Source organism: Melozone crissalis, unplaced genomic scaffold, assembly GCF_028551555.1.
Source record: "Melozone crissalis strain CALT ecotype California unplaced genomic scaffold, PUWL_Pcris_2 ptg000018l_1, whole genome shotgun sequence".
Classification (NCBI taxonomy): domain Eukaryota; kingdom Metazoa; phylum Chordata; class Aves; order Passeriformes; family Passerellidae; genus Melozone; species Melozone crissalis.
In genome coordinates this window covers 4666196-4691724 of record NW_026535796.1, presented here as the reverse complement: position 1 = coordinate 4691724, position 25529 = coordinate 4666196, and the positions used below count along the sequence as shown (strand labels likewise).

The 25529-nt window shown below is 58.3% G+C and overlaps 3 protein-coding genes across 5 annotated transcripts; 1 reads left to right on the top strand and 2 right to left on the bottom strand.

The window, feature by feature from the left end:
* Positions 1 to 789: 789 nt before the first annotated feature.
* CEND1 (cell cycle exit and neuronal differentiation 1) lies at positions 790 to 11954 on the bottom strand. 3 transcript variants are annotated; one of them, XM_054276088.1, is made up of 2 exons: positions 11852 to 11954; positions 790 to 2482 (listed from the first exon to the last, which is right to left on the bottom strand). In XM_054276088.1, exon 2 carries the CDS (start codon positions 2313 to 2315, stop codon positions 1923 to 1925), a length of 393 nt encoding a protein of 130 aa, XP_054132063.1. In that variant the 5' UTR covers positions 2316 to 2482; positions 11852 to 11954; the 3' UTR covers positions 790 to 1922. The 3 variants fall into 3 exon arrangements, with proteins under 3 accessions (XP_054132063.1, XP_054132065.1, XP_054132064.1); XM_054276090.1 differs by lacking the exon at positions 11852 to 11954 and adding an exon at positions 11726 to 11749; XM_054276089.1 differs by lacking the exon at positions 11852 to 11954 and adding an exon at positions 2706 to 2840.
* Positions 11955 to 14621: 2667 nt separating this feature from the next.
* On the top strand, positions 14622 to 19346 carry LOC128936840 (NACHT, LRR and PYD domains-containing protein 12-like). Its single transcript, XM_054276087.1, has 7 exons — positions 14622 to 14782; positions 15479 to 17171; positions 17675 to 17803; positions 18035 to 18205; positions 18416 to 18589; positions 18714 to 18884; positions 19050 to 19346. Exons 1-7 carry the CDS (start codon positions 14737 to 14739, stop codon positions 19249 to 19251), a joined length of 2586 nt encoding a protein of 861 aa, XP_054132062.1. The 5' UTR covers positions 14622 to 14736; the 3' UTR covers positions 19252 to 19346.
* A 258-nt stretch (positions 19347 to 19604) lies between these two features.
* Positions 19605 to 24541, bottom strand: LOC128936251 (antigen WC1.1-like). Its single transcript, XM_054275027.1, has 13 exons — positions 24127 to 24541; positions 23735 to 24055; positions 23326 to 23646; positions 22950 to 23252; positions 22562 to 22876; positions 22086 to 22442; positions 21703 to 22011; positions 21244 to 21615; positions 21025 to 21162; positions 20780 to 20875; positions 20490 to 20573; positions 20113 to 20253; positions 19605 to 19929 (listed from the first exon to the last, which is right to left on the bottom strand). Exons 1-13 carry the CDS (start codon positions 24284 to 24286, stop codon positions 19814 to 19816), a joined length of 3033 nt encoding a protein of 1010 aa, XP_054131002.1. The 5' UTR covers positions 24287 to 24541; the 3' UTR covers positions 19605 to 19813.
* Between the last annotated feature and the right edge of the window lie 988 nt (positions 24542 to 25529).

Sequence of the window (25529 nt, the reverse complement as noted above, 5' to 3'; positions counted from 1 at the left end):
GTGCTGGCAAAGGTGGAGGCACCAACTTCCATCTGCACCAGGACACAGTGTCTGATACTCCCAGAGGCCACAAACCTTTGGGAATATTTTCTGAGCTCACCACAGGAGTAGCCATGCATTCCAAGCCCATGTGCATTCAGATTTGGAGGTGAATAAGACAGACACGAGCCAAGAGCAGAATTGCCAGGTCAGGTTATACCCCCACACCATCCCATCCAGGGACTGTGCCAGAGGCAGACACTGCATAGGCAGCACCTGAGGAATGCACACCTCCCTGTACCCCTGCAGCCCCTGAATCCATCCATCCATCCATCCATCCATCCATCCATCCATCCATCTCAGTTAAAGGTGCACAATGGGCTCTGTAACAGAGCTCACCCCACTGTGTCACAGCCCCTTTCTAACCATCACTCCTGCCCTGCCCATGGGTTGTGGCTGCTGCCGAGCTCCCACTGGACCTCATCTCATCTCTGACCCCATTTCAACCCAAAATGTAAGGGGTTTTTGTAACACTGTTTTGCAGCAGCCAACAGAAGCCTAATGGAAGCTTTCAGAGGCAGAGCTCCTCACCCCTTGCTGTTTAGTGCTGAGCTCTGGCCAAAGCACTAAACACCCTCTCTCCTCCCCCTCACAAGGTCTGGCTTGAGAGCCAAGGTACTCACCCATGAAATCAGGCTGCTCCTGAGGGCCAGGAATTTGTTTCCATTTCCAAAGTGTGGACGAATTACAAATCCCTGCTACTACTGTCACAAGAGGGAGGCAAGAAATCCACCCAGGACAGACTCCAGTGCCCTTGAAGGGGGTTCCCTGGTATAAAGCAGGTAGGTTAGTGTTACTCTCATGGGGTCCTAGGTCCTCTCTGCCCTAACATCAGCTCATTTCTCCCCATTTTCCTGTCTTCCCATATGCTGAGAGACCACAGCCTTCAGTGGGGAAAAAAAAATCCAGTGAAAGGCCTTATCCAAAACCCCAAAAAATGAACACAAATAGTCCAGCCAACCTCGAGGGAGCTTAGACTGAGCCCACAGCACCCTGCAAAGCCCAGCCTAACTTTAGGAAATACTAGATCCAAAACAAAGTCTCTCTATTCCAAACGCTGCCCACGCAACCCTGGCGAGCCCTGGGATCCTGAAGGCTGCAATGGGACTTCTCTGGGCCACAGCACAGCCCCTCTGGTCACTGTCCCGCTGGCAGCTCAGCCAGAGGAGTGACCTGATGTGACATCCCAGGCTCACACTGGGCTCTGCCACGCCGCAGCCGCCCTAGTTCCTCCGGAGCACTTCCCAGGCAGGCATTCCAAGGTGGGGTGATGAGGGGCAGATGCACAGACACCGATCAGGGATCGCCCGTGGCTGCTGGGTCAGGGAGCTGCCTCTTCCCTGCCACTGCCCCTGCGCTTCCCTTGTCCTGGGATGGGGCTGGAAAAACACCCCCAGCCCAGCGTGACAGGAGAGCCGGGCCTTAGCACTCCCCTTCCATCTTCTTTACCACAGCCCAAGTTAAAACAGAACCAAACAGAAACCAAAACACAAATTGGGACTCTGAATGGGACGTAGAACACTTTGGACTTGAAAACGGGACTGCAAGGAGGGGAGGAGAGGTGTCTCCCAGGGAGGACAGCAGGGGAGGGGAGGGGACACCGTCATTTACACCGATCAGGAGAAGCTGTAATCTATACACAGCGGTATAAGCCAAGATATATTACATGAAAGAACACACTGAGTGCATGGAGTTACCCACAGCGGGTCAGACTGGCACAGTCGTCTTGAACAAGACCCTGGTGTTGCAGTTGGTGTTTGTTGTTGGCCTATCTAGCTTGCTCTCTATATATATAGCTATGTATAGAATTTCTCTGCATGCATTTGTCTCAAAAGGAGCTGTACAGCTGGGCTGGGTTCCTCATCCCCACCCCGTCTCGGTCTTCATTTTTTCCGGGCTAGGAAAGCCACTCCCACAATCACAGCCAGTGCGGCCACCGCCACTCCTCCCACGATGATCAAGGGCTTCATGTTGTCGAAGAAGCCGCCCGGGGATTCCTCGGAGCTGTTTCCCTTGTGGTCAGAGTCAGGGGACTGCCCGCTGGCCTCCTGCGGCTCCGTGCCGGCGGGGCCAGGCTTCAGGTTGCTGTGGTTGTTGGCGATGGCGGCGTCACCTGCTGCCTTCTTGGTGGCCGTGGCAGGAGCAGGCTGCTCTTTGGGGGCCTCCTTCTTGTCTGCATTCGTGGCAGGCCCGGGGTTGGGCTTTTCCGGCTTCCCGGAGCTGGCGGCCTTGGCGTCGGGTTTGTTTCCGCTTCGGACGTTGCCTTTGGAATCCATCGTAGGGGTGCTGTGGGCAGCGGCTGGATACGTGGGGCTATCCCAGCTCTTCTCCCTCGCCCAGCTGCTGCAGGAAGCAGAGGAGCCACCCGAGCTCAAGGCCTGGGAGAGGCTGTCTTGGGATGCTTGTTACGCTGGCAGTGTCCTACCTGGACATGGTACAGCACCTGGAGCGGGAAGCAGAACAAGGAGAGGTGAGTGACAGGGCAGAGCAAGCCTGTGTTGCTCTGCCTGGAGGTGATGGAGGAGGATGGAAAGGAAGACTGGAAAACTGTTGGCTCCTTCTTTCAGAACTGTGAACTCCATTCAAAGCATTTACTACAGGCTCTGTGCCTGTAGCAATCACAGAAGCAGAGAATGGCCTGGGTTAGAAGGGACCTTAAAACTCACCTTGATCATGCCATGAGCAGGGACACCTTCCACTGGATCAGAGGGCCCCAAGCCTGCACAGCCTGGCCTTGGACACTTCCAGGGATGGGACAACTACAGCTTCTCTGGTCAATATGTGCCAGGGCCTCAGCACCCTCCCAGGGAAGGATTTTTTTCCTAATATCGAACAGGAACATCAAACAAGTTGGACTGACTGTCATCTATGGCTGCCATACTGGGCATCCATAGTCCAAGTCCATCCCGGCTGTGTGTGTGAGGCCATTTGTCAGTGATGACAAACTCACATCCAGCCAAATAAACCTTGCTTTGCCTTTGCTCACCCTTTCAATTCCTTCTGGGTAAGGAAAGAACACTGTGTTCCACAGGAGAACAGATGGATAGATCCTTCCTCTCTGTCTCACCCTCCACCCTCCCTTTTGCAGCACTATCCCAAGGTCCATTCAGGAAGTGGTTAAAATGTGATCTTATGTGATACTTTCTCTCCAGATGGGTACTGCAGGAAATGCAGCATTAGTTTCTCAGTTCTCACAGATAGCAGAGATAAAAGGATTATTTCTACCAGCATTTTGGTAGAGCAACAGCAAAACAAAGTGCCAGATCCTCAGCTGGTGCAAAACAGAGAATTAACTGCATGGATTTACTGCAGAGCTGGATCTCATGGTGATAGAGACATCTCAGTCTTGTCATCTCCTTTCAGGGTTTGCTGGACTTGCCCATGGAGCCAAACAGGATGCTGGTGATCATCTGGGGCTATCTTCCCCAGGGAACTGGTGGAAGCAGTGAACAGCACTGCTGCACCACGGCAATTCAGCAAAGGGACAAAGTGGGCTTTGAGGGGACGAAAAACTACCACAAGAACCTCACCCCACAAAACTGGCAGGGCAGGGTGAGCTGAGGATGGAGCTCCTGTGGCTGCACACCCATGTGATGGGAGGAGAGGACAATGCACCGGGCACTTTGCCAGCAGGCTCTGGCAGTTCAGCACCACATCAGCCCCGAGCTCAGGAAATAAAGAGTAACCAGGATCCAAGCCACAGGCACTGCTGCCTCCCTGCTGACCTTCAGGGCTGCCAGGAACCTGCCAGGAGCTTTCTGCCTGCTAAGTGAAATCAGAGCTCATTGTCTGCATCGAGAGCTGAAGAGGCTCCTCACAAACCTCAGCCAGAAAAGGTTCCTTCCACAGCGGCCCAGAGGGCAGATCACTCCTCTAATGACAGGAACAAGGTCCCAGGACTGCAGCAATGACCTGTACTGCTGATTCTTCTGGGAAAGAGGCTGACAAACATGGGGCCTTCATCTCCATTTAGGCAGGAATGGAGGAAATCTCACAGAAATGAGAGATCTGGGACTAGAGCAAAGCTGAGCAACACCTTATGGCTCCTAAGTGTAAGATGGAAACACCTCCCTCTCGTGCTCCCCCTTGCCAGCCATTGCCTGGTGGCCACCAGCTGCTCCAGTGCCAGCCAGCTAGAGCAGACTGAGGGAACTGCAGCACCAAAATCATGGAATCCCACAGCTCTCACAGAATATCCTAAGTTGGAAGGGACCCACAAGGATCCTCCAGCCCAGCTCCTCACGCTGCACTAGGCTTGGTGACCATAAAACCCCGTATTTCTCATTGACTGCAGCTGGACAGTGCTTGCATTCCCTAGTTTGGGAAACTAAACCCTTTTGGAAAGCCCAAACTGTGCCTCCCTCACAACTTGCTGAGTGTGTATCAGACATTTGGGCATCCTGTACCACACAAACACCACCCCGGATGCTCACCCAGCTTCAGACCTCGCTGTGGCTTGGGGCGTGGGAGGGAAACAAGGGCCTGGCCAAGTGCAAGAATATTTTCCTCTCGGTGCTCATTCTGTGATATTTCTGTAGATATCACCTGCCTCACCTTTTCCTGTGCTTCCAGAGAGCATCCATACTGCTCTGTCAGCACAAATCCTACATAAATCCAGAGCTGAGGCTGCACACAGTCACTCCCAGGGCTCTGCTCCTTTGGTTTGGGACCAATTTATCCTTTTTTTTTTTTTCAATCTGGTACAATGAGACACAAAGAAATAGTAAGTGGAGCCCACAACTGAAGCAGGCTCACAGGTTAAAGCAGGGAGGGTCAGATTAATCATGGCATAAATATTAATTTACCTTCTTTGTTGCTTTGATATCAGTTAACTGGGCCACTCACACACTGACATTCATGTGGTTACAGCACATGGACCAAGAATTAAACTTCTGCTCTTTCCCTAGGAAAATCATGTGCAGCCTATGGAGTTCGTGAGGTAAATCAGGGAGGGCAAACTCACCTTCTGGCTGAGAAATGGGGACCCTGCACAGCCCAGGCACCTCCAGGTTTATCCACACCCCTCACTGCTCCACATTCCTGGGGGCACAAAAGCTGGTTTTGCTTGGAGCCATGGAGCCAGGAGCTTTGTCCTGCTGCCATGCCCTGCATTGCCACAAAGAGAATTTCCTAATTCTAAGTGCATTTCAACTAAAAGCAACACAAACCCATCACACAGCTTAGAAAAGGTTTTAAAATATGCAGAAACCAAACTAAGCCAAAAATCAATATTGGCAGTTCTTAAGTGCCTGCATAAAGGGCTTTTGCCTGTGGTTTTCCATCACTGCAAGTAGCCACAGGATCACCCAGCACCTCTCCAGACCCTCTGGCCTGGCTCCCCTCTGGCACCTGGGTACCCTTAGCAGCACATCCTCTTCCATCCCAGTACTTAACCCTCTTCTATGTGTTCTTAGCTCCCTACCTTGGGAACCATCTCTGCTCTCCATCCTGTACTTCCAAGGGCATGACCATGGGCTCATCCTTAAGCACCTCTCTCTCCCCCAGACTGAAGAAAGAAGTCATTTCCTCATTTCAAAAAACTAACCCTGCATGTGAGGGTTCCCCCCATTCCTTTGTCTCCTCCTCTTCCCTCATTCCATCACACCAAGTTTTTCTCTAATGACACATTTTCCTGCCTTTCCTTTCTTCTTTATAGCTCCTCACATCTTTTTATTCCTTCCTTTTCTCTTGTCAGCTGCTGTCTCTGCCTGTCTACCCATTCCTCCCCCTTCATCTCCCTCTCTGCCTCCTACACAGGCAGCAGCACTTGGGAATAAGATTTTGTGGGAGACAGGCTTCGTTCCCTGCTCCATGCTATTTCTGTTTAACAATCAGTGCCCTTTCTGGAAGGTTCTCATTGCCAGAGCTAACCAGCTCTTTCCCAGGCTGGGAAGAAGGAGCTGGTGTAATAAAATCAGGGATGATCAAGGAGAAAAAGGAAAAGGAAAGCTTTCCAAATTGCTGCTGCAAAGATTGGCACACAAACACCACAGCTCCCCTGGGATGCTCTCAAGGTCAGTGCAGTCAGACTCACCCAGAGCAACAAGCTGCCCTCCACTGGAGCAACAGGCCAGCAGAGGAGCAGCTCCCCTTGGCTCCCTGAAGGGCACTTTCCTGCCTCAAATCCCAGCAAATCACCAAACACATCTATTCATCTGTCTCCTGCGTGCACAGATGAAAGCTGCATCAATCCTGCACCAAGCGCAGCGGATGAGTCATTGCTGAGCTGAGCCACAGCACAGCTCCACCAGCATGGCCCCTTCCCTCTGCAGGGACCCATCCCAGCCCCAAATCTGTGCCACAGCACAGCTCCACCAGCATGGCCCCTTCTCTCTGCAGGGACCCATCCCAGCTCCAAACCCTCTCATCCTCCTCTGCTGCTTCCATGTGGAAGGAAAAGTCAGTGTCACTTTGCAAGAGCGAGGAGCTGCTCCAGGGTGTGAGTCTGGGGTGCAGTGGGAAGCTCATCCCCAGGGTTTTTCCCTCCATCATGAAAAGCAACCCATTTCCATCAGGTCCTTGACTGCCACACTGAGACTGGCAGCAAGGAAGGATTTAACAGCACAGTGAGGTTATGTATCAGGATTTATCCTGCAACAAAGGTCCATCCCTACACTCCAGGTGTCCCCCAGTTGGAAACATCCATCTTGGAAACAGCTACTGACCACATCTGACCTGGAGCAATGCTGTGCAGAAAGAGCCAGAGATGGCAGGAAACACCTTATCTTCAAATCCTCCCCCTCATCCCCTAATCTCCTCTTCCTTTCTTTGTCACTCCTGTCTGTCTGGAAGAAAGGCACTCATCCCCTCGTGCACGGGACAGACAGACCCTTGCTGTCCCTAAGGAAACAGCTGCTGGCACCAAAGGTGGCTCTGGAGCAGCAGAGGGAGCTCCTTCCCCAGCACTCTCACCATCCCACTCTCCTCCATCTTCTCATCTAACCCCTAAGGAATGCAGCCTGGACCACCCTGTCCTTTGGGACGTGTCCTCAGGGGTCTGTGCCTGTCCCCTCTGCCACACCTGGAGTGATGTGTCAGGGCTGGAAGGATTTGTCTCCAGTCCCCTCCTGTGGCTGAGCAGCATTCCTGGCGCTTCAACTCCCCATTCCCAATGGGGAAAGCCAGCATTTCTCCTTTTCTCTGAGCTGCTAGGGGAACAAATGTGTTCAAGGCAGGGAGGTGCCAAGCAAGCACCCAGGAGAAGGTCAGCAGAGTAGTGACTAAGCCATTCCCCATGCCCAAGAAGTGCAGCGAAGATGGATGAGGTAATGCACCGCCTCTGATATTACCATAAATATTAAAGCAGCTTTACATAAGGAGCTTGTGTTCTCTCAGCTGCCATGAGCAGCTCCCCAAGGAGGATTTTTAGCTCCCTTCCAGGCTATTTCAGCCCCCGGCTCCTGACGCAACGCACGGCAAACGTGACACAACGCAACGCAAACCCCACACCAGCAGAGTCACTTGTCACAGACACTCCTGAACGGCCTCAGTGCTGCACAGCCAGGGACAGACTGTACAGGAGCCTGCTGTGCTTCCCAGCCCTCCCAAATCCAACCCTCAGAGACAGCAGCACCCAGTCACAGCAAACACTGCTGACCCACTTCACTCTGATGAGATATTTATGAATCCTTTTCCCAATCTGTTGTTTGTTACTCCCCACATCCCTCCCCCCATCCCTGGATTAAACATTTCCCTCTCAAACAAGCCCTTTGAATCTTGTTATGGAGAGTGTCAGATGCTGGAAGTATTTTAGCAGCTTCAAATCGCTGCCACGGGGAGAGATCTGCCAGCCAAGCCTCTGCTCCGTGGCTGCGGCAATTCCTGCAGCTGCTCGGAGCCCCAGCGTGCTCCTCACTGGTCCAACTGGTGCTGGCAGTGACCAAAAATCTGTACCCACCATCCCCACAGCCCCCAGAGCGTGGCCAGGACCCCCCTTCTTGCTCCCAGTGCCACCAAGCCATGTCCCCTCTCTCCAGGCTGGGCAAGGCATCCACACTCAGAGATTGGGGTGTACCTGGTACCAAGGTGAGGTCAGGGAACAGGATGGGTTCCTGTAGCCCAGTAAAGGCAGCTTTGCCCTCCATTTCCAAAGGGAAGGGCTCTGGGATGCAGATCCCTGGCCAGCAGTGGCATAGAGGTGTGACACCACTGCCAGTGTCCTCCTGGGAGGCTGCCCAGCCATGCTGCCCACACAGGTGACACAGCACTTCAAGTCTCCCCACCAGAAAGAGCCCAGAAACAGGACATATATGGTCTTTTTCTACACCACAACCTCTGCAGATGACAAGCTCTGAGCTGAGCGTCACCTCTACAAACCACACACATCCTGTCCCCAAAGAGCTCCTGGGATGGATGTGGCAGACATTTTACTCTCTGAGAGATGGAGGCAGCATTGCAGGCACACCACACTCCTACCAGGGGCTCAACCTGTGTTCTTTTGGAGGGGTTTAACCCCAAACACAGTTCCAACCTACCCTGGTCACCCGCACATGTTTGTACACAGCCACGTGCACAGCAAAACCAGGCACTGCCAAGCAGCCGTGGGAGAGAGGAGATTTTTGTCTCCAGCCATGTGCTCTGACTGACTCCCTGGGGTGGGCACTGAGTCACAGCTGGCACGGCCCTGGCCTGCTGTCAGCAGGAAAAGCCACACCTGGGAAGGTCCCTCAAGTGCCACCAGCCTCCCCCTTACAGCTTGCACTCTCAGACACACCTTACAGCAAAATAATTTCTAGAATTCGACAGAATCTGGAAATACGTCGCTGGGGCTGGGTTGGAAATACCCTGCTGCAAAGCCTGGCTCCTCAGGGTCCCAACACAGTCCCCAAGCTCCTAAAACAGAGTTCAGAGCACCTCAATTTGCTGTGCTAATCTCACTTTAATCTTGAGTTTGAACTTCTCTCAGACACAAAATCAAATTCTCTTTTCCCCTCAACGGTTTTGGGGTTTTTTGTAGCAGAGCAAAACTGTTGCTTTTACCGTTCAAAACCACGAGGTGTTAGATCTTGAGCCTCTCCCTGGCAGGGCTGGACGCCTCTCACCCCAAGACAGAAATTCAGGGCACAAAGGAAAGGCTTCTCAGTTATTTGTTAGGACACTGGATCAAAGCACTGGAACAATAATGGGGAAAACTTTGGGGCACACCACAGCAACAGGAATCCTGGAGCCTTAACACCTCACAGGGATCTGGGTGCATCCTGAACCCTACCCTGGGTAACTCCTCCTGTTTTGACCTTTGCAAAGACACTCAGTTCATTTCTTTATAATGTTTTTCCAGCCCTCCCAGAGCCAAAAATTCATTTCCAGCAACACCCTGGCTGGGGCCATGGGGTTTGTCTTGGTTCCCTGCTCAGCTCTGGGCCTGTGGTGCCAGCTCAGGGATAATGTGACAGGGTCAGCAAACATTCCCTGCCTCTTGGAAAATGGTGAACACTCATTCCTTCCCACCACAAAACCCTGCTCCTTACCCCAGGCCTGCCAGGACTTGGGAGAAGCCTTTGAGAAGAGGGCAGATGCTTCCAAATTGGGGTGCTGCTCCCCAAGCAGCCACAAGCCAGTTCCCAGCTTCAGGAGGCTGCTTCCCTTTCTGACAGATCTTGCTGTTAAGGCATCTTCCTCCCAGTCCTGCATCCCAAATTCAATATCCACAAGCAAAAAAAGAATGAGGGATATATGTGACACAGTGAAATAGCCCCAACCACTGCAGGAAGCAGCAGCAAATTCAACACCCCTCCCCAGTTTATGGGCATCCTAAATCCATCCCTTCTGCCTGATGCGGCATCACCCCCTTTGTGGCTCAGCTGGGGCCAGCAGGAAGATTCTGGAAGCAATTCCTCTCATGCAGAGCTGGGTCTGGAATCTGGCAGCCCCTGGATCTGCAGGCATCAGCCTGAAAACTGTTGCTCTGCAGTTGAAATCTAAGAAGCCACTGCAGGCAGACAAGGGGCCAATTCCACACGAGGCAGTGACCTTCCAGGGAGGCTCCCACACTCTCTGGGGTAAAATCCATCCCTTACCTTGTGCAGCAACACCAGGGCATTCTCCTTCCCAGCAGAAAGCTGGAAAGCATCTGGGGAAGGATGGCCAAAGCTCCTCCAGCATGGAAATCCCTGCTCATGCAGCTCCATCCCTCCCTCCATCCCGTCTGCCAGTCCTGACACCTGATCCAGGATGGGAACAATGTGCCAGGGTGTTCTCTAGCCCCGCATCCCAGCAGCCTGCCAGGGGAGGGGATGGATGCAGCGGGATGAAAATGCACTTTTAGGGGAGAATTGGGATTTCTTCCCCCACCCTAGCACAATATCACAGGGTTAGATGTTGGTGTTGGGCACCGTGGCTGCGAAAGGACAGCTGGAAAACACTGAAGGTCAAACCTGTGAAGGTCAGACTTTTGGAGGTCAGTCCTGAGATGGAGCAGGGAGCTTAATCCGGCATAGTCCTTCCTCCCTCTCCTGACGGCATCCTGCCCAAGCCCCACCCAGGAAAACGGGGCTGCGGCGGGGAGGTTTCCTCCTCTTGTCCCAATGCCCAAGTTCTGACAGCCTGACCTCGATTCAATTTTAAAAACCCTCTTCTTTCCCCCTTAGCACCTCCCCAGAAGCCACCAGAGGGACAGAGAAGTAAACAGGAGCAAATCAACAGGTCCCTGCCAGCACACATCCCAGGGATGCACATGGATGCACAGAGAGCAGGGACATCAGGCTGCAGAGCCGGAGACATTCCCGGAGCATTCCCTCCCTGGAAGCACCCACCGTGACTCAAGAGCCCCGGGCTGGCACCCACCCCTCTCCCATTCCTTCGGTGCAATATTCTCCCTGTTTTAACAGGCGCTGCTGCCTCTGACATCTTCCTCCCTTTGCGGGTTTTTGGGGTCAGATTTCCCTTTGTGAGCTCCTCTCCAGCACAAGCCCAGGGTCAAATCAAAGGATACACCCCCCAAGTTGCTATCAGATTCTCCCTGCCCTACAAAACAGCCCCCTTTCCCGGGAAAAGGTGAAGACTGAACCAAGCTGCCGGCTGTTCCTGTTTCCCTCCTGCCTCACGACTGACAGAATTAAACAGAGTCATTAAATCCATCCAGGCAGAGCAAAAGGCAAATAAATCCCTCTGTCCATGCAGATGGGAGGGGAAAAGCAGCTGGAGAAGCGCTCAAACCCTTCCGGGGAGGTGCGGCAGCTCTCTGCCAAGGCCGGAGGGGCTCAGTCCGGGATGCTGCTTCCCCTCCTCCCTCCCAGCAGCCCTGTTTCCGGCACATGGCCGGCTCCGCTTCCCCGTGCCCGCCGCCCTCCTGCCTCCGGAGGGCTCTGCGGCATCCAGGGCCTGTCCTTGGCCCGGCTCGGCTCGGCTCGGAGCGGGGAGGGCTGCGCTGGGGCTGCGGGGCACAGCCCGCGGCGGCGGCGGGGAGGCTGCAGGTACGTGAGGGAAGCTGCGGGCAGGAAGCGGCCGGGAGGCGGCCGTGCGTGTGCAGGAGCCGCTCCTGTGCCTGCCTGACCTTCAGCGAGCGAAGCGTGCGAGCTGGGGCGGGAGGGGAGCTCTCGGGGCCGGCCATCCTCACCGTGCTCCTTGTGTGGGGTCAAAAAGGAGCTTTTTGCCTCGCACGGGGAAAGCTGCGGGTGCCGGCTCCAGAGGCAGCCGGCATGGCAGCCCCGGCCTCCATCCCCGGCGGCCGCGGGAGATGCACACTCACCTTGGGCAGGTAGCTCCACGTCTCCGTGTCTCTCTGTCACCCTGCGCAGGACATCCGCACGTCCCCGAGCTGGGAGCCCCGGCCCTTCCACCCGCGCCCCCCGTCCCAGCGGCATCCCTCCCTTACCTCTGTCCTCCGGCCGGAGCAGTCACACCTTGGGAGCTGGCTCTTGCGCAGAGAGGAGGGAGGGAGGCAGGCAGAGGGTGGGGGGGAAACTTGGGAGTTTCCCACAATGCACCTCTGCAGACTGCATGAAGATGGAGAGCAGGGAGGGGGGGAGAGGGCGCTCCAATCCAGAGGGAAGGGCTGAGATCTGGAGGGGCTGGGTGCCAAGGGGGGGCCGCAGGGTGGTGAAGGCAGCCCAGCTGCATCTCCACATCCTCTGTCATTTGGGGCTGAGCTGGCTCAGCAGTTCAGGGCCGTCCCTGCGGCACTGACCCCTGTGCTGCTCCGTTTGACTCTCCTCCAAATCCTGCCTGGATTTGCAGCAATTGCATGAAACATAGCAACGAAGTGGGGAGGACACACGGGGAAAAATACCCGGGAGCAGGCCAGCCTGATAAATTGGGATGCCTCTGTGTAGACCACAGGCAAAAGGAGTATGAGCCTCCCCCCACCAGGATTTCCAGCTGAGATGATCCCGGGCAGTGAGTTACGGAATGTAAAACTGACTTGCCAAGGAGAAGCTCTGCACAGTGGAGGGAAGACACTGAAATGCTGCACCTTGTAATAGTTCTGTGCCAGCTCTGCTTCCCTTCTCCCCAGACTGCTCCTTGTCCCAGCAGGCTGGGATTTGACACCCCTTCCCAGACCAGAGCTGGGCACACAGCCCAGTCCCTCTGCAGAGCGCTGTCAGCCAGCCAGGCACTGTCAGACACAGCCACCTCCTCCTCATCCTCACCAGCTAAAAGCAAAGAGACCTCTCTGTTACAGCCTCACCCCTCCAACCAGGTACAGGGCTCAAATTCCCATCCCTGTGTCACTTCCTGCTTGTATCCCAAACCTCAGCAGGTTCTGGGATTCTCTGGAGCTCTTTCAGCCCTTATTTCAGAGCAAATCGGGCTGCATGCTACTTGCCCATCTGCCTCCACCCTGCTCGGGACCCACCAACCACCCACCAGTGCCCAGCCAGGTGCATGTCATGTCAAAAAAATACTCAGGTTGCTTAAATCCCACTGCAAAGAAAAATCCTGCCTGTGTTTGAAGAGAGCTGCAGAATGAGGGGCTGGATGCAAGAATGTAAATCTCCCAGGGCAGGCTGTACTTCCAGAGCCTGCCTTGGGATGCAGCTACCCACACCCCCTCGGGGCAGGGATGAGCAAGGTTATTCCTTCTGTAGTCCTTGGCTCCAGGAGCCAGCTGGGCTCAGACAGGCTGGCACAGACAGGATTAGCTGTGGCTGATGCTGATGTACCCTCTGTTCCCTGTCTGGTCCTGCACCCAGCAGTGCCAGCACTCCCTGCTCTTTCAGAGACTTTTGCCAGGCACAGCCAGGACCTTTCCATGGCTCCAAACAGCTGCTTCCCCTTCCTAACACCTCCCAAATCTGCTGGATTGACAGACAGCAGAGAGGGCAGCAGAGGGGCTGAATTCCTGCAAAGCTGGTGGAAATCCACAGTTTAATGCAGGGGACACCCCCAAACCACTGCTTCCCTAGCAAAATCTCTTTGCTACTTCTGTATCAGGCAGGAATAGCCTCAAGGTGGCAGGAGGAGGGAGGGAGCCTCCTGCAAGTGGGAACCACCGGCTCTTGTCCCCAGAGCCTGGATGAGGGGCTCCAGCAGCAGTTTCCTTGTGATCACACACTCTGCCTGTGCCTCAGGAGATAAGCAGCCCCACGTGATGCTCTCACACATCTCAGACCAGAATTCACGCTACATTTAAATTCTGAATGTAAACTTTTTTTTTATTTTTTTTTACTGAGGTAGGAAAAAGGGAAGTGAAGGAAAAGCTGTTAAAACAATACACTTCCCCCATCTCCCCGTGGCAGAGTCACATCCCCCCTCACGCAGCGCAGGCACAGCAAGCGGCAACCCTGACTGAGACACAGCAAGGTGAAAATGGCTTTTTCAAGGTCAGAGGGAGTGGGAAACCTTTAGAAACGGTGCTGCTGGATTTGCCCCCTCCCCCTCTGCTCACAGCACCTCCCAGAAGGAGTTAGCAGGGATAAGGACAGCCCTGACTCCTGGGGAGCTCTCCCTGCAAAACCCACAGGGGAATGTTGGTGGCAGCAGCATCCATGGGAAGGAACATAGAATCGTGGAATTGTTTGAGCCCTCTGAGGTTATCAGGACCAAACATTCCCCAGCACTGCCCAAGGCCATCACTATCCCTTGTCCCCAGGTGCCACATCCACGAAGCTTTTAAATCCCTCCAGGGATGGGGACTCCACCACTGCCCTGGGTAGCTGTGCCAGGAATGAACAACCCTTTCAGTGAAGGAATTTTCCCCAATATTCCATCTAAATGTCCCCTGACACACTTGAGATCATTTCCTTTGGAGAGAAGCAGTTGTCCCCAGAATTATTTGACATCCTGCAAGCAGGAGGGACAGTGTAATGTCTGGCTCTGAGCAGGGAAATAAGAAGTCCATAAGGAGTCCTTAAACTCCCAGTGTGCCTTAAAATATCCTTTCTCCCTTTCCCAGTATCCTTCACAGGCTGCTTTGCTAAACATGTCATCCTGAAGCTTTTTTTTTTCCCCATCATGGAAAGAAAATCGTCACTCACAGAAAATAAAATCATTGAGTGGGCTACCCCCTCCTAATCCAGACACAGGTGCCCTGCGCATAAACTGGAGCAGGCAAACCAGGAGAGCAGGTCACAGCACAGGCTCACACCCCTTTCATCCCTGAGCATCCAAAGATCCTAAAGGAGCCTCTCTCCTTTCCTAGAGCCCGAGTTACAACCCACCCCACAGCTGGAGAGGGGGGAAAAGGCTACACAGCAGCAAAACCCTGCGGCTGTTTGGGCAGCACCGTTTGTCCGTACCTCAAACTCCCGGGAAAGCAGGATGAAGGACATTTCTCACAGTGGAATGACTTGCTGCAGCACCCAAGGTGGGTTTCCCTGGCAGCAGGAAGTCCTTGCAGTGACAATGCAAGCCCTGCTCCCCCTGGGGTACTATTTATAGCCTGGAATGCTGAGCAGCTTCACCTGGAGCCTCCCCACCAGCTGGCATGGGCCTGGGCTCTGAGTTCAGTCCTGGGCACTCCTTGTTGAAGCTGTTCTGGGGACAGGGTCACCCAGCTCTGTTCAGGCAGCTCATCCCTGCAGTGAATTACATGGGCTTGTAGTTCCTCGATAAACAAACAACTCCTCCTGCATTGTTTAAAATCACAGAATGGTTTGGGTTGGAAGTGACCTTAAAGCTCACCCAGTGCTCTCAGCACTTTCCAGCAGCCAGCTGGGTAGATTCGTTCCTCTTGGGATGGGGATTAAGGATATCTCTGCAGAGGTCTGTGCTCTGGAGCCTTTGTCCCCTGAAGCATGAGTCAGAGGCTGCAGGCAGCCCCAGGCAGTTGCATTTGCTCCCAGATTAATGAGGATGATAAAACAAGGGTGGATAGATCAGGATCAGGACCCAGAAGGAGAATGGCCAACCTACCAGAGTCCTCATATCCTCACAAATTGTGTCCTTAGTGCTGCAGCCAGACTTGGGAGAGCACTGAGCAGCTGCTGGTGTGTCGGGGGCACAGGTGGGCTGGTGGGGAATTTCTCTGGGCTGGGAACTGACCCTGCTCCTCTTGGCACAGGGCACAGGTGGGACAGCAGAGAGCACATGGTCTGGGAGTCCCGCCAGGACAGGGAGCTGGGCGCCTGTCCCAGGGAGAGCCCATCCCTCCAGAGCCGCTTCACCACCCTGACCATCACCAGGGAGCCTGGGAGCAAGCACAGAGCCAAGGATGGAGCTGTGGGAACCAGCCAGGGATGTGCCAGCGCCAGCAGTGGAGCAGCCACCACCACCACCATGCTGTTTGAACCCAGTGGAGATGGGCAAACCCCGCAGGTCATGGTGCTGGTGGGCGCCCCAGGGATGGGGAAGACAACGATGGTCAGGAAGGTGATGGTGGAGTGGGGAGATGGGGCACTCCACACGCAGTTTGACTTTGTCTTCTGCATTGACTGCAAAGCCATCGTCCTTCCCATGGAAGCCAGCATGACAGACCTGGTTTCATGGTGCTGTCCTGGCCTGCAAGTGCCAGCTGGGAAGATCCTGGATGACCAGAAGAAGATCCTGTTCATTTTTGATGGCTTCGAGGCCCTGGGGTTCTCCTTGGTTCAGCCTGAAGCTGAGCTGAGCTCTGACCCCAGGGAGGTGAAGCCACTGGAGCTCACCCTGATGAGCTTGTTGAAGAAGACTCTGCTCCCCAAAGCCTCTTTGCTCATCACCATGAGGCCAACAGCTCTTGGAAGCCTGAGGCAGTGCCTGAAGGGTGAGAATTATGTGGAGATACTGGGATTTTCAGCAGCCAGGAGGGAGGAGTATTTCCACAGGTATTTTGAGAACCCCAACAAAGCAGACATGGCCTTCAGGTTTGTCAGAGGCAACGAGATCCTCTATAGCTTGTGTGTCATCCCTATCATGAGCTGGACCATCTGCACCATCCTTGAACAAGAGCTTTGTGGGAAGAAAAACCTCCTTGAGTGCTCCAAAACCACCACAGGGATGATAATGTTCTACCTCTCCCAGTTACTGAAGCACAGGGACAGGGACAACCCACAGGTCCTCCAGCAATTCCTACTCCAGCTTTGCTTCTTGGCAGCCGAGGGTATTTGGAAGCACAAGGTCCTCTTTGAGGAGAAGGAAATCAAGGACTGTGGCTTGGACCTGCCAGGTCTTCTCCCCTATTTCCTCAATGAAAGAATACCAAGGGAAGGAGAAGACCATGAGAGTGTCTATGCTTTCACCCATCTGCACCTCCAGGAGTTTTTTGCAGCAATGTTTTACGTTCTGGAGGATGATGGGGAAACGATCAGCAGCCTGGGGAGGCTTGAAAAGAACGTAAATAAATTGTTAGAAAGCTACAACAAGTCCAGAAAGGATTTGAATGTAACAGTGCGATTCCTCTTTGGTCTGGTCAGCCAGAAATCCATAGAGTACATGGACAATACCATTGGGTGCAGAATTTCACCACGAGCCAGGGAAGAGCTGCTGGAGTGGCTTCAGGGGAGGCACAGAGGCCTCTCTCACCCTGGCCAAGCACTGAAGGTTTCGGAGATGGACACTTTCCACTTCTTGTTCGAGATGAACGAGAAGAGCTTTGCACAAAGCGCATTGAGTCATTTCACTGACCTGGACTTGCAGGACACCAGGCTGACCCTGTATGACCAGATGGCTCTTTCCTTCTGCATCCAGCACTGGACTGGGCTGGGCTCCATCACCCTCCAAGGATGCTCCTTCCACTGGCAGGATCCTGAGGCAGAGCTGGATGTGTCAGTGCCTTGGTAAGTCCTGCTCCTCCTTGCTTTAATGACCCAAAACTGCAAAGATTTCTCTTCCTCTGTCCCAAAGGATGATTCAGCTCCTCCTTCCTGAACACCAGTTTGGCCTTTCCCTGGGTGTTAGGTTCTGCAGCAGAGGATTTACTTATTCTTGGGGAGAATAAGGAACACGTGGGCTCCTCCATCCGCTGCTTACTGTGGGATTGATAGTGATGGAGCTTCTTGGCTCGACCTAGCAAGGCCCACCTCTGGCCAGCTGTCACTCAAAGTTCCCATCATCCCCCTTCTCCCTTGAAAAGGGGGATCCCTTGTGCTGGAATGTTAAATGCGCCCTGTGACTCACCTTACATCTCCGGGTGGCTCCAGCAGCAATGCTTGAGGTCCTTCACTCCTCCAAAGCCGCAAAGGTCCCTCTGGAGGAGCTGGAGGTTCTGCTCGGGGTGGGGGGGTTGTGTGCTGGTGTCAGAACCGCGAGCAGCCACCACTGCAGTTCTGTTTCCCTGCAGCTCTGGAGTCTCGGGAGCCGGAGGACATCCTGGTGCCCTCATCGCGCGGCGGCGGGAGGAGCTGCCCTGCCCCATCCACCTGCTCTGCCGCGCTCTGCGGCACCGAGACAGTGCCCTGCAGGTGCTCCGGTGAGAGACGCACGTGGAGCCCAAACCAGGGCTGGGATGCGGGCTGGGGGTGGGGGCACCCAGACCACAGTGCAGGGGGTGAGTGGGTTGTTGCTGCCCCGCTGCTCCCTGGGGACAATGGCCAGGAGCCAGGGGGAGGCCAGGCCCTCTTTACCTGAGGGTTTGGTGGGCAGGTGAGCAGCCAGGACAGCTGGGATGTGCTGAGCCCCTGCTCTCCGTGCTCTCCCGCAGGCTGCAGTGGTGCCGGCTGTCCGAGAGCTGCTGTGCAGAGCTGGCAGCACTGCTGGCGGAGCACCCGGGCCTGGCCCAGCTGGAGCTGGCTGACAGCTCGCTGGGTGACAGTGGCGTGCGCCTCCTCTGTGAGGGGCTGCGGACTCCAGGCTGCCGCCTGCGCATCCTGCGGTGAGCACCCCCAGAGTCCCTCGGGACTCTCAGACCTGAGAGCTCCGGAAACACCAAAGAGGGTCCCCCTGGGGTGGCGTGGTGCCTCTGTCTCACACATCAGGCCAAGGAGCACCAAGGTTGTGGCATGAGGGTGGGGAACGCCACCATGGTGGGAAGGCAGTAGGAGCACTCAGGAGGCTCTGAGGGTTTTCCCGGGGTTCCCATCAGGCTGCGGTATTCCCGCATCACCAGTGCCAGCTGCGAGGACCTCGCCGCTGTGCTGGGCACCAACACCTGCCTGGAGGAGCTGGATTTGTCCTTCAGCGAGGGCCTGCGCGATGCCGGCGTGGAGCTGCTGTGTGAGGGGCTCCAGCACTGTGCCTGCCCGCTACAGACACTGCGGTAAAGTGGCTGCAGGATGGGCAAGTGCTCCCTCCTTCTTATGCAGAGCTTTCTCCTTCCCACCTGGAGCAGCTCAGCAAGCAGAGGCCAAAGCCCTCCTTCCCTCTTTCTCTCGCTCCCACAGGCTGGGCAGCTGCCGGCTGTCGGGCGCCTCCTGCCCGGCCCTGGCTGCGCAGCTGCTGCAGGGGCCCCGTCTCAGCTGCCTGGACCTGAGCGACAACGAGCTGCGAGCCCAGGGCGTCCTGCAGCTCTGCCAGCAGCTCCGGCATCCCGCCTGCCCGCTGAGGAGCCTGGGGTGAGTCGGGGCCCTGCCCCGGCCCCTTCCATGCCCGGCAGGCCCGAGCCGGGCAGCGGAGGCCGCGGGACAGGCAGGGCCGCACCGGCACCGCGGCCGCTGCAGCACCTCCCTCCCCACAAGCTCCAACACCTTCTCCTCTGCTCCTGCCTCCTCCACGCCCAGGCTGAGCACGGACGGATTCAGCCAGGCCCTGCTGCAGGAACTGGACGCCCTCCGGGCCCTGCAGCCCGGCCTGAACATCGGGAACCTCCTGGAGCACGACGTGCCGCAGGCTGGGGCCATGGCCCGGCTGCCCTGCCACCGCGGGGTGCTGCCGGGGGGCAGGAAGGCACTGCCCTCCTTCAGGAGACCTCCCATCCTTTAGGAACATCCTTCCAACAACCAGAGCCACTCCTGGCCCGGCTCTCTGTGCTGAGAGTGGGGCTGAGCCTTCCTCAGCCTCGGGGCACAGGGAGGAGATCCTGCTGCATCTGCAGGGGGGCGGGATCCGGGATCTGCCCTCTCCCTTTTGCCCTCGTTGTTGCTGGCAGCAGTTGTATGCATTTGGCAGTGACAAATAAAGACTCTGCAGACAATTCCAGCCATCTCCCACTACTTCTCCCCCTCAGGCAACCATTGCCAAGCTTGGGTCTGTGGTTCCAGTTCCTGCCTCATATCCTTGTGCCTGGCTGGTGTACCTTGGATGGAAGTGCCAGCCCCAGAATGATGTTCCAGGCCTGGGAGTGAGTCTCTGACCAGTTTGGATTTTAATATGAAAAAAGGGAAAATCACACTGAAATCAAAGATAATCCCTGCACAGGAGCTCTTTTCCTGCAGCTCTGGACGGCGAGGGCTGACCTCTGTGGGCAGGGCCAGCCACCCCTGGGGACAGGGCCCCCCCACACTGCCACACGTGTCCCGGGTGCTGTGGCATGGCCAGGACATCCTCATGGCAACGTCCCCAGGGCGCTGCTGCCGACATCATCATAGTCCATGTGTCCAAGGGGCTGTTCAGAGGGCTCCCTGGTGGCTCCTGGGACACGTGGAGGGGAGTAGATGCCACCTTGGGGACAGCACAGAAAGGTGCCTGAGGGCGCAGGCAGCTCCGTGTCCCCCTGACAGACCCCACCTGGGCTCTGGCCACAGCAGCCGTGGATCTGCTGCTGGAGCCCTGCCTGCCCCCACAGCCAAAGCCTGCCATGGAGTGGCTCTGCACAGGGGACAGGGCAGCTGGGAGCCCTCTCACCTGTGGGCAGCACACAGATCCACCTCTGCCGTGCCACTCCCTCGGAGATGTCCCCAGTGCTGGCAGCGGGGGGCTCCTGGGCCACATCCAGGACATCGTCGTAGCCATCCGGGGGTCCTTGCTCGGGCCGGGCAGGGGGATCTGGGAAAAGCAGAGGGGTCCATGGCAGTGACCAGCGGCCCTGGCAGGGCTCAGGCTGTGTCACCCCCTCCAGCCTTTCCATTTTGGCACGAGCTGGAGGCCTTTGTGTCCCACAGGGACAGGTGATGTTTCACTGCACATTAATAAGGGAGGAGATTTGCCCCCTCAACCTCTCCCAGCGCAGGTGTGTCCCTGTCCACAGCTTTCCCTGCTGGCCTCCTGCCCTGTGGCCCTACCTGGGGCTGCCTCAGTGTCACTCCCCTCCACGCTGTCCCCGGTGTTATACGGCAGCTTCTTCACCCATCCCTCCAACAGGGAACCTGCAGGGCATAAACAGGGACTTGGGGGGGGCCTCACCGCCGGTGACAGAACCTCACACCGCAGAGCGGGGCTGCTCTGGGACCGAGGGACACCCACAGCCCATGGCCAGCAGCCCCTGCTGGGCCACCAGGAGCCACAGCTGCCCTGGGGCTCTCAGGCAGAGCCTTCACTGCGGGCACAGCTGGGGCACCAGGGCTGCACCCACCTGGGGGAGTGGGCACCTCCTGGTACTCGGGCATGGCTTTGTAATCCAGCTCCTCGTAGACAGCGTTGGAGATGGCATCTGCAGCTCTGCCAGGGCCTGCAAGGAGATGCAGCACTTACCTGGGGCCCTGGGCACTCTGGGGGCACCAGGATCACCCCTGGCCCCCTTCTGAGCTGTTCTGCAGGCCTGGGGTCCCTGGACCCCCTAAACGGGATCTGTCCCCACCCCCACCCACCGGGACCCACCTCGGCGCCGGGCACGGCACAGCAGCAGGGCCAGGGCACCCAGGGACAGGCACAGCAGCGTCCCCAGCACCACGCACAGCACAGTGGGCACGGACACAGACCCCACGGCCACTGCCTGGGGCCGCCTTCTGGGGACACCTGTGGGGACACAGGCAGGCAGTGAGGCCAGGGGGAGCCCAGCCAGCCTGCTCTGGGGGATGCAGGCACGGGCAGAGCTACCTGTGCTGGTGGCACCCTCCGGATATGGGGTAGTGTGTCCCTCAGTGGTGCCATCACTGTGCTCCTCACACTCCACATAGGCGTGCCCGCCTGGGCTGCAGCTCTGCAGGTGCCAGGGCGCCGAGGGGCACTGCCAGAGCGAGCGGGCCCCGTCCTCACAGCCCACCCAGGCCAGCCAGGCCTCGGTCGGCTCCTGGGCGGAGACTGCTGTGAGCGAGACCCAGCGCCCACAGCCCAGCTGGCGGCAGACAGTGGCGGCAGTGCCATTGCTGGTGCCGTTGGCGCACACGCGGCCCCAGGTGCCGTTGTAGGAGATCTCCAGGAAGCCCCGGCAGCGCCCAGGGCCCCCTGCCAGCCGCACGGAGAGCTGCTCTGCAAGGGGGACAGCGGGGTCACGGCACGGCCAGGAACCCGCCGGCGCCTCTGCCGGGCCCTGATCCGGGGCTGCCCCGCACTCACCTGAGCACACGGCCCCTGCCCCGCCGCCGCGCCCGCACTCGCGCCGTTCCGTGCGCCCGCACTCCCACAGAGACTCCTCGGAGCCGGAGCACTCGGGGCTGTACGGCCACAGCGGCCCCGGGCCGCCACCCAAGCGCGCCCAGCCCGGGGCCTGCAGCGCCGTGCCACAGCCCAGCTCCCGGCACACAACGGCCGCGTCCTGCAGCTCCCAGCCTTCCTGGCACACCCAGCTCCAGCTGCCACCGGAATAGACCTCCACACGCCCGGCACAGCGCCCAGAGCTCCCCACCAGCCTCACCCGCAGGCTGCCTGTGGGCACGGAAGGAGTGGGCTGGGGTGGCTGCCTGGGGCCACGGCACCTCCAGCCCTTTCGGGAAACCCACCTGAGCAGACAAGGCAGGTCCCATGACGGCCGTCAGCTGTTGAAGTGGTCATGTAATAAGTTTCACCGTCAGGTATAGTCCGACTGGGCAGATCAGTGGTCTTCCGCTTAATGTCCTCGATCACTGTTTCCAAGATGTCCCAGTCCTCTCTGCTAATTTGCCACAGTTCGGATGTTCCACGGAAAGCTTTACTCTTCTCCAGTCCTCCACAGCCCATCTTCCAGCACACATTGCTCAAATTCCGTATGAGCAAAACCTCTCCTGGCACACGGCGCCAGGCCCCGGTGCTTGTCTTCGAATCCAGAAACCCCTCGCACCGGGTCTCACCCTTCACCAGCCGCAGGGACTCAACAGCGCCTGTAAAATAGCCGCACTGAGAACTTCATCAAAAAATAAGCGTACATCATCTCATACCTGCTCCACTTTTGGGAGGGTCCCAAAAGGTCTTAAGGCTCCTCACAGAGTGCCGTACACACCTGAGCAGTTGACGGCGGCGGCGTTCCCGGGGGCACAGGGCGGCTTCCCCAGCACGGCCACGGGGCACTGGCCCGGGTGCCGCTCGCTCCCGCTGCAGCCGAAGGCGTCCGGCCGCAGCGGCCCCTCCCCGCTGCCGAAGGAGCCTCCCGGCAGCACGCTGAGGGCGCGGCCGCAGCCCACGTGGCGGCACAGGACGTGCGCATCGGCCAGGTCCCACTCGCTGGCGCACACGGAGCCCCACGTCCCCCTCACTGCCACCTCCACTCGCCCGGAGCATCCCGAGCTGCCGTTCCCCAGCCGGAAGCCCGTGTAGGCTGCCACAGGAACAGCCTTGAGAACACTGGTGCTGCCGGGACCCCAACTGCCCCCGCTGTCCCCGACACTTACAGGAGCAGATGACGCTGCCAGGGCGGCTGCAGCCCTGGCTCTGGGCCGGACGCCGGGCACAGGCGCTGAGGCGGGGCTCGGTGCCATTGCACTGGAAGCCCCCGTCCCAGAGCGATCCCGACACTGCCCCTAAACAGCCACTGCCGGCGATGGCGATCACCTCACCACAGCCCAGCTCCCTGCACACCACCTGGGCCACCTCCGTGTCCACCTGATCCTCACAGACACCGACCCAGGCCCGGCCCTGACGCACCTCCAGCCGCCCAGCACAGGATCCATCGCCACCAACCAGCCGGGAAAAGCCTGTGGGAGCAGTGCAGGGCCAGTGACAAGCGATGTGCATGAACAGCCTCAAGCCCCCAAGCCCAGCTCCTACCTTGGCAGACAACGCCAACGTCCGAGACATTGATACTGCTATTATAGGGTCCCCAGCCACGGATCTCGCAGTCCCAGAGCATGGCCTCGTCCCCTCTGCAGTCCACCAGGGCCAGGCTGACGAACCCATCCCCGACACCAAAGCGCTCGTGGGTGTAGTAGGCAGCGGAAGCCGAGCCACAGCCCAGCTGCTGGCAAACCACCTCGGCGTCCTCCATGTCCCAGTTGTCGTCTCCCACTGTGCCCCAGTGGCCCTGCAGCTTCACCTCCACCCTCCCGGCACAGGGACTGCCGCCGCCCGCCAGCCTCAGCTCCACGGCATCTGCACAGGGGCACCGGCACGGCTCACACCAGCCCGCGGCGCCCCAGCACGAGGCAGCTGTGCCGGCACGGCCAGCGTGTCCCCTCACCTGTGCAGGTCACCCCCACATCCCGCTCGTGGCCGCAGAAATGCCGTCCCCATCCGAAGTTAGGACACTGCTCCAGCGCATCCTCGGTGCCGTTGCAGAAGAAGGGCTGCAGCCAGATCCGCCCGCTGCCCGGCCCGAACGGGGCGTGCAGGGACGCCCTGGCCACCCGGCCGCAGCCCAGCTGCCGGCACACCACCACGGCCCAGCGAGCCTCCCAGTCGAAGTCGAAGGCGCACACGGAGCCCCACTCACCGCCGTGCTTCACCTCCACGCGCCCGGCACAGCGCCCGCCGCCGCCCACCAGACGCAGCTCCCCGGAGCCTGCGGCACGGAGGCTGCTGAGCCGGGCCCGCCGCCGCCGCGGGCCCCGCTGCCGCCCGCCCGACACTCACCCCCGCACAGCCGCACGCACACGAGCAGCCCCAGAGCCAGCAGCGGCCCCATGGCCAGCGGCCCCGGAGCCAGCGGAGCCACGGCACCTCTGCCAGCGCCCGAGCCAATGCACGCTGCAGCAGCAGCACCGGGGGCAGCAGCCTTTATCAGGCGCCTCATCTCCCGGCTGCGGGGCCGCGGCCTCCAATAACCTGCTCCGTGCCCAAATATGAGCCTCGCCTGCGCCTCTGCCGTCACACACCTCGCCACAGTGGGCTGCCACCCGGATGTCCCCGGGGGGAGACAGCCCCCCCACAGCACCTGCCCTGCGGCGGCCCCTCCCGCATCCCCCGGGGCTCCAACGCTGCTGCTGCTGCTGCTGCTGGAGCCTGCCCAGAGCCCCCCTGATGGGGAGCACGGGCTCCAGCCCACATCCTACCGACAGCATCCACACAACCACTTCTAGGCAAGGCACCTGCAAAGCTCAAAGGCCCACGCCCGGGGCGCTCCCCTCCCGGCGGCTCGGAGCCCCCGGGGGGGTGGCAGCAGCCCCCGGCTCTCGGCGGGGCTGCCAGCTGCCCGGTCCCTCGCGGCGGCGCTGCCACATGGCGCTGCTGCCGCAGCTGCGGCCCCGCGCTCGCCTCGCCCCAGGGCAGGAAGGAGGCGGTCACCCCCCGGCGGCTCCCGGCCTCGCCAGCGACCGCACGCTCCTCCCGACACCTGCGCTGCCGCCGACAGCGACGCGCCGCCGCCGCCCCGGGCCCCCGCAGCCCGCCAGCCGCGCACGGCAGGAAACGTCCCGGGCTCACCCTTCGCAGGACTCTCCGGCAGCGCATTCCCTACGCACCGATCCGCTTGCTCCGATGGCTCTGACACCCATTCACAGCTGCGGCTCCACTGATCCCCGCTGGCCCCAGACGTTCCCCAAACACCCACGGCCACACACTCGGAACCCACATTTCCTCACCTCTTCCACTCCAGCTTTACCATGGCACATCCGCGGGTGACTCCCTCTCTAAAATTGAGTGCTGCTGCCGCAGGAACGCAGAAACAGCCCGAGTACTGCCTCCCAGGAGTGTCCCAGGCAAAGAGAGAAGGCTTTGAGCCTCTCACATTCCAAGCACAAAACGTCCGCTCTAAACTCTCTCTTCCTCCCGGTCTTCCTCTCCCGCTGTCTCTCTCAGTGTCCCTCACCTGGCCGGGATCCCGCTCTCCTCGGCCCTTTGTTATGCAAACGATCGGCACCTCCCGGACTCTCGTCCCGGGCTCCCGCGCAGAGCAAACGGAGCCGCTGGAACTGCAGCTGCTGCCCACGCACCGGCAGCGCGGCCATTGCTGCCCGGCACCACGTCCCGGTCCCTCGCTGTGCGGCGGCGGCAGGAGCTGCCCTGCCCCATCCCCCCGCGCTGCCGGGCCCCGCGGC

What these genes read in the sequence shown, in the direction of transcription:
- CEND1 (XM_054276088.1), bottom strand. Translation starts at nt 2,315, where the DNA reads ATGGATTCCAAAGGCAACGTCCGAAGCGGAAACAAACCCGACGCCAAG.
- LOC128936840 (XM_054276087.1), top strand. Translation starts at nt 14,737, where the DNA reads ATGAAGGACATTTCTCACAGTGGAATGACTTGCTGCAGCACCCAAG. An exon ending in AGTGCCCTGCAGGTGCTCCG is followed by an intron (nt 17,804 to 18,034) that starts GTGAGAGACGCA and finishes GCTCTCCCGCAG; the next exon opens with GCTGCAGTGGTGCCGGCTGT. An exon ending in TGCCCGCTGAGGAGCCTGGG is followed by an intron (nt 18,885 to 19,049) that starts GTGAGTCGGGGC and finishes CTCCACGCCCAG; the next exon opens with GCTGAGCACGGACGGATTCA.
- LOC128936251 (XM_054275027.1), bottom strand. Translation starts at nt 24,286, where the DNA reads ATGAGGCGCCTGATAAAGGCTGCTGCCCCCGGTGCTGCTGCTGCAGCG. An exon ending in TGGCAGCGTCATCTGCTCCT is followed by an intron (nt 22,877 to 22,949) that starts GTAAGTGTCGGG and finishes TTCCTGTGGCAG; the next exon opens with CCTACACGGGCTTCCGGCTG. An exon ending in GGAGGTGCCCACTCCCCCAG is followed by an intron (nt 20,574 to 20,779) that starts GTGGGTGCAGCC and finishes TATGCCCTGCAG; the next exon opens with GTTCCCTGTTGGAGGGATGG.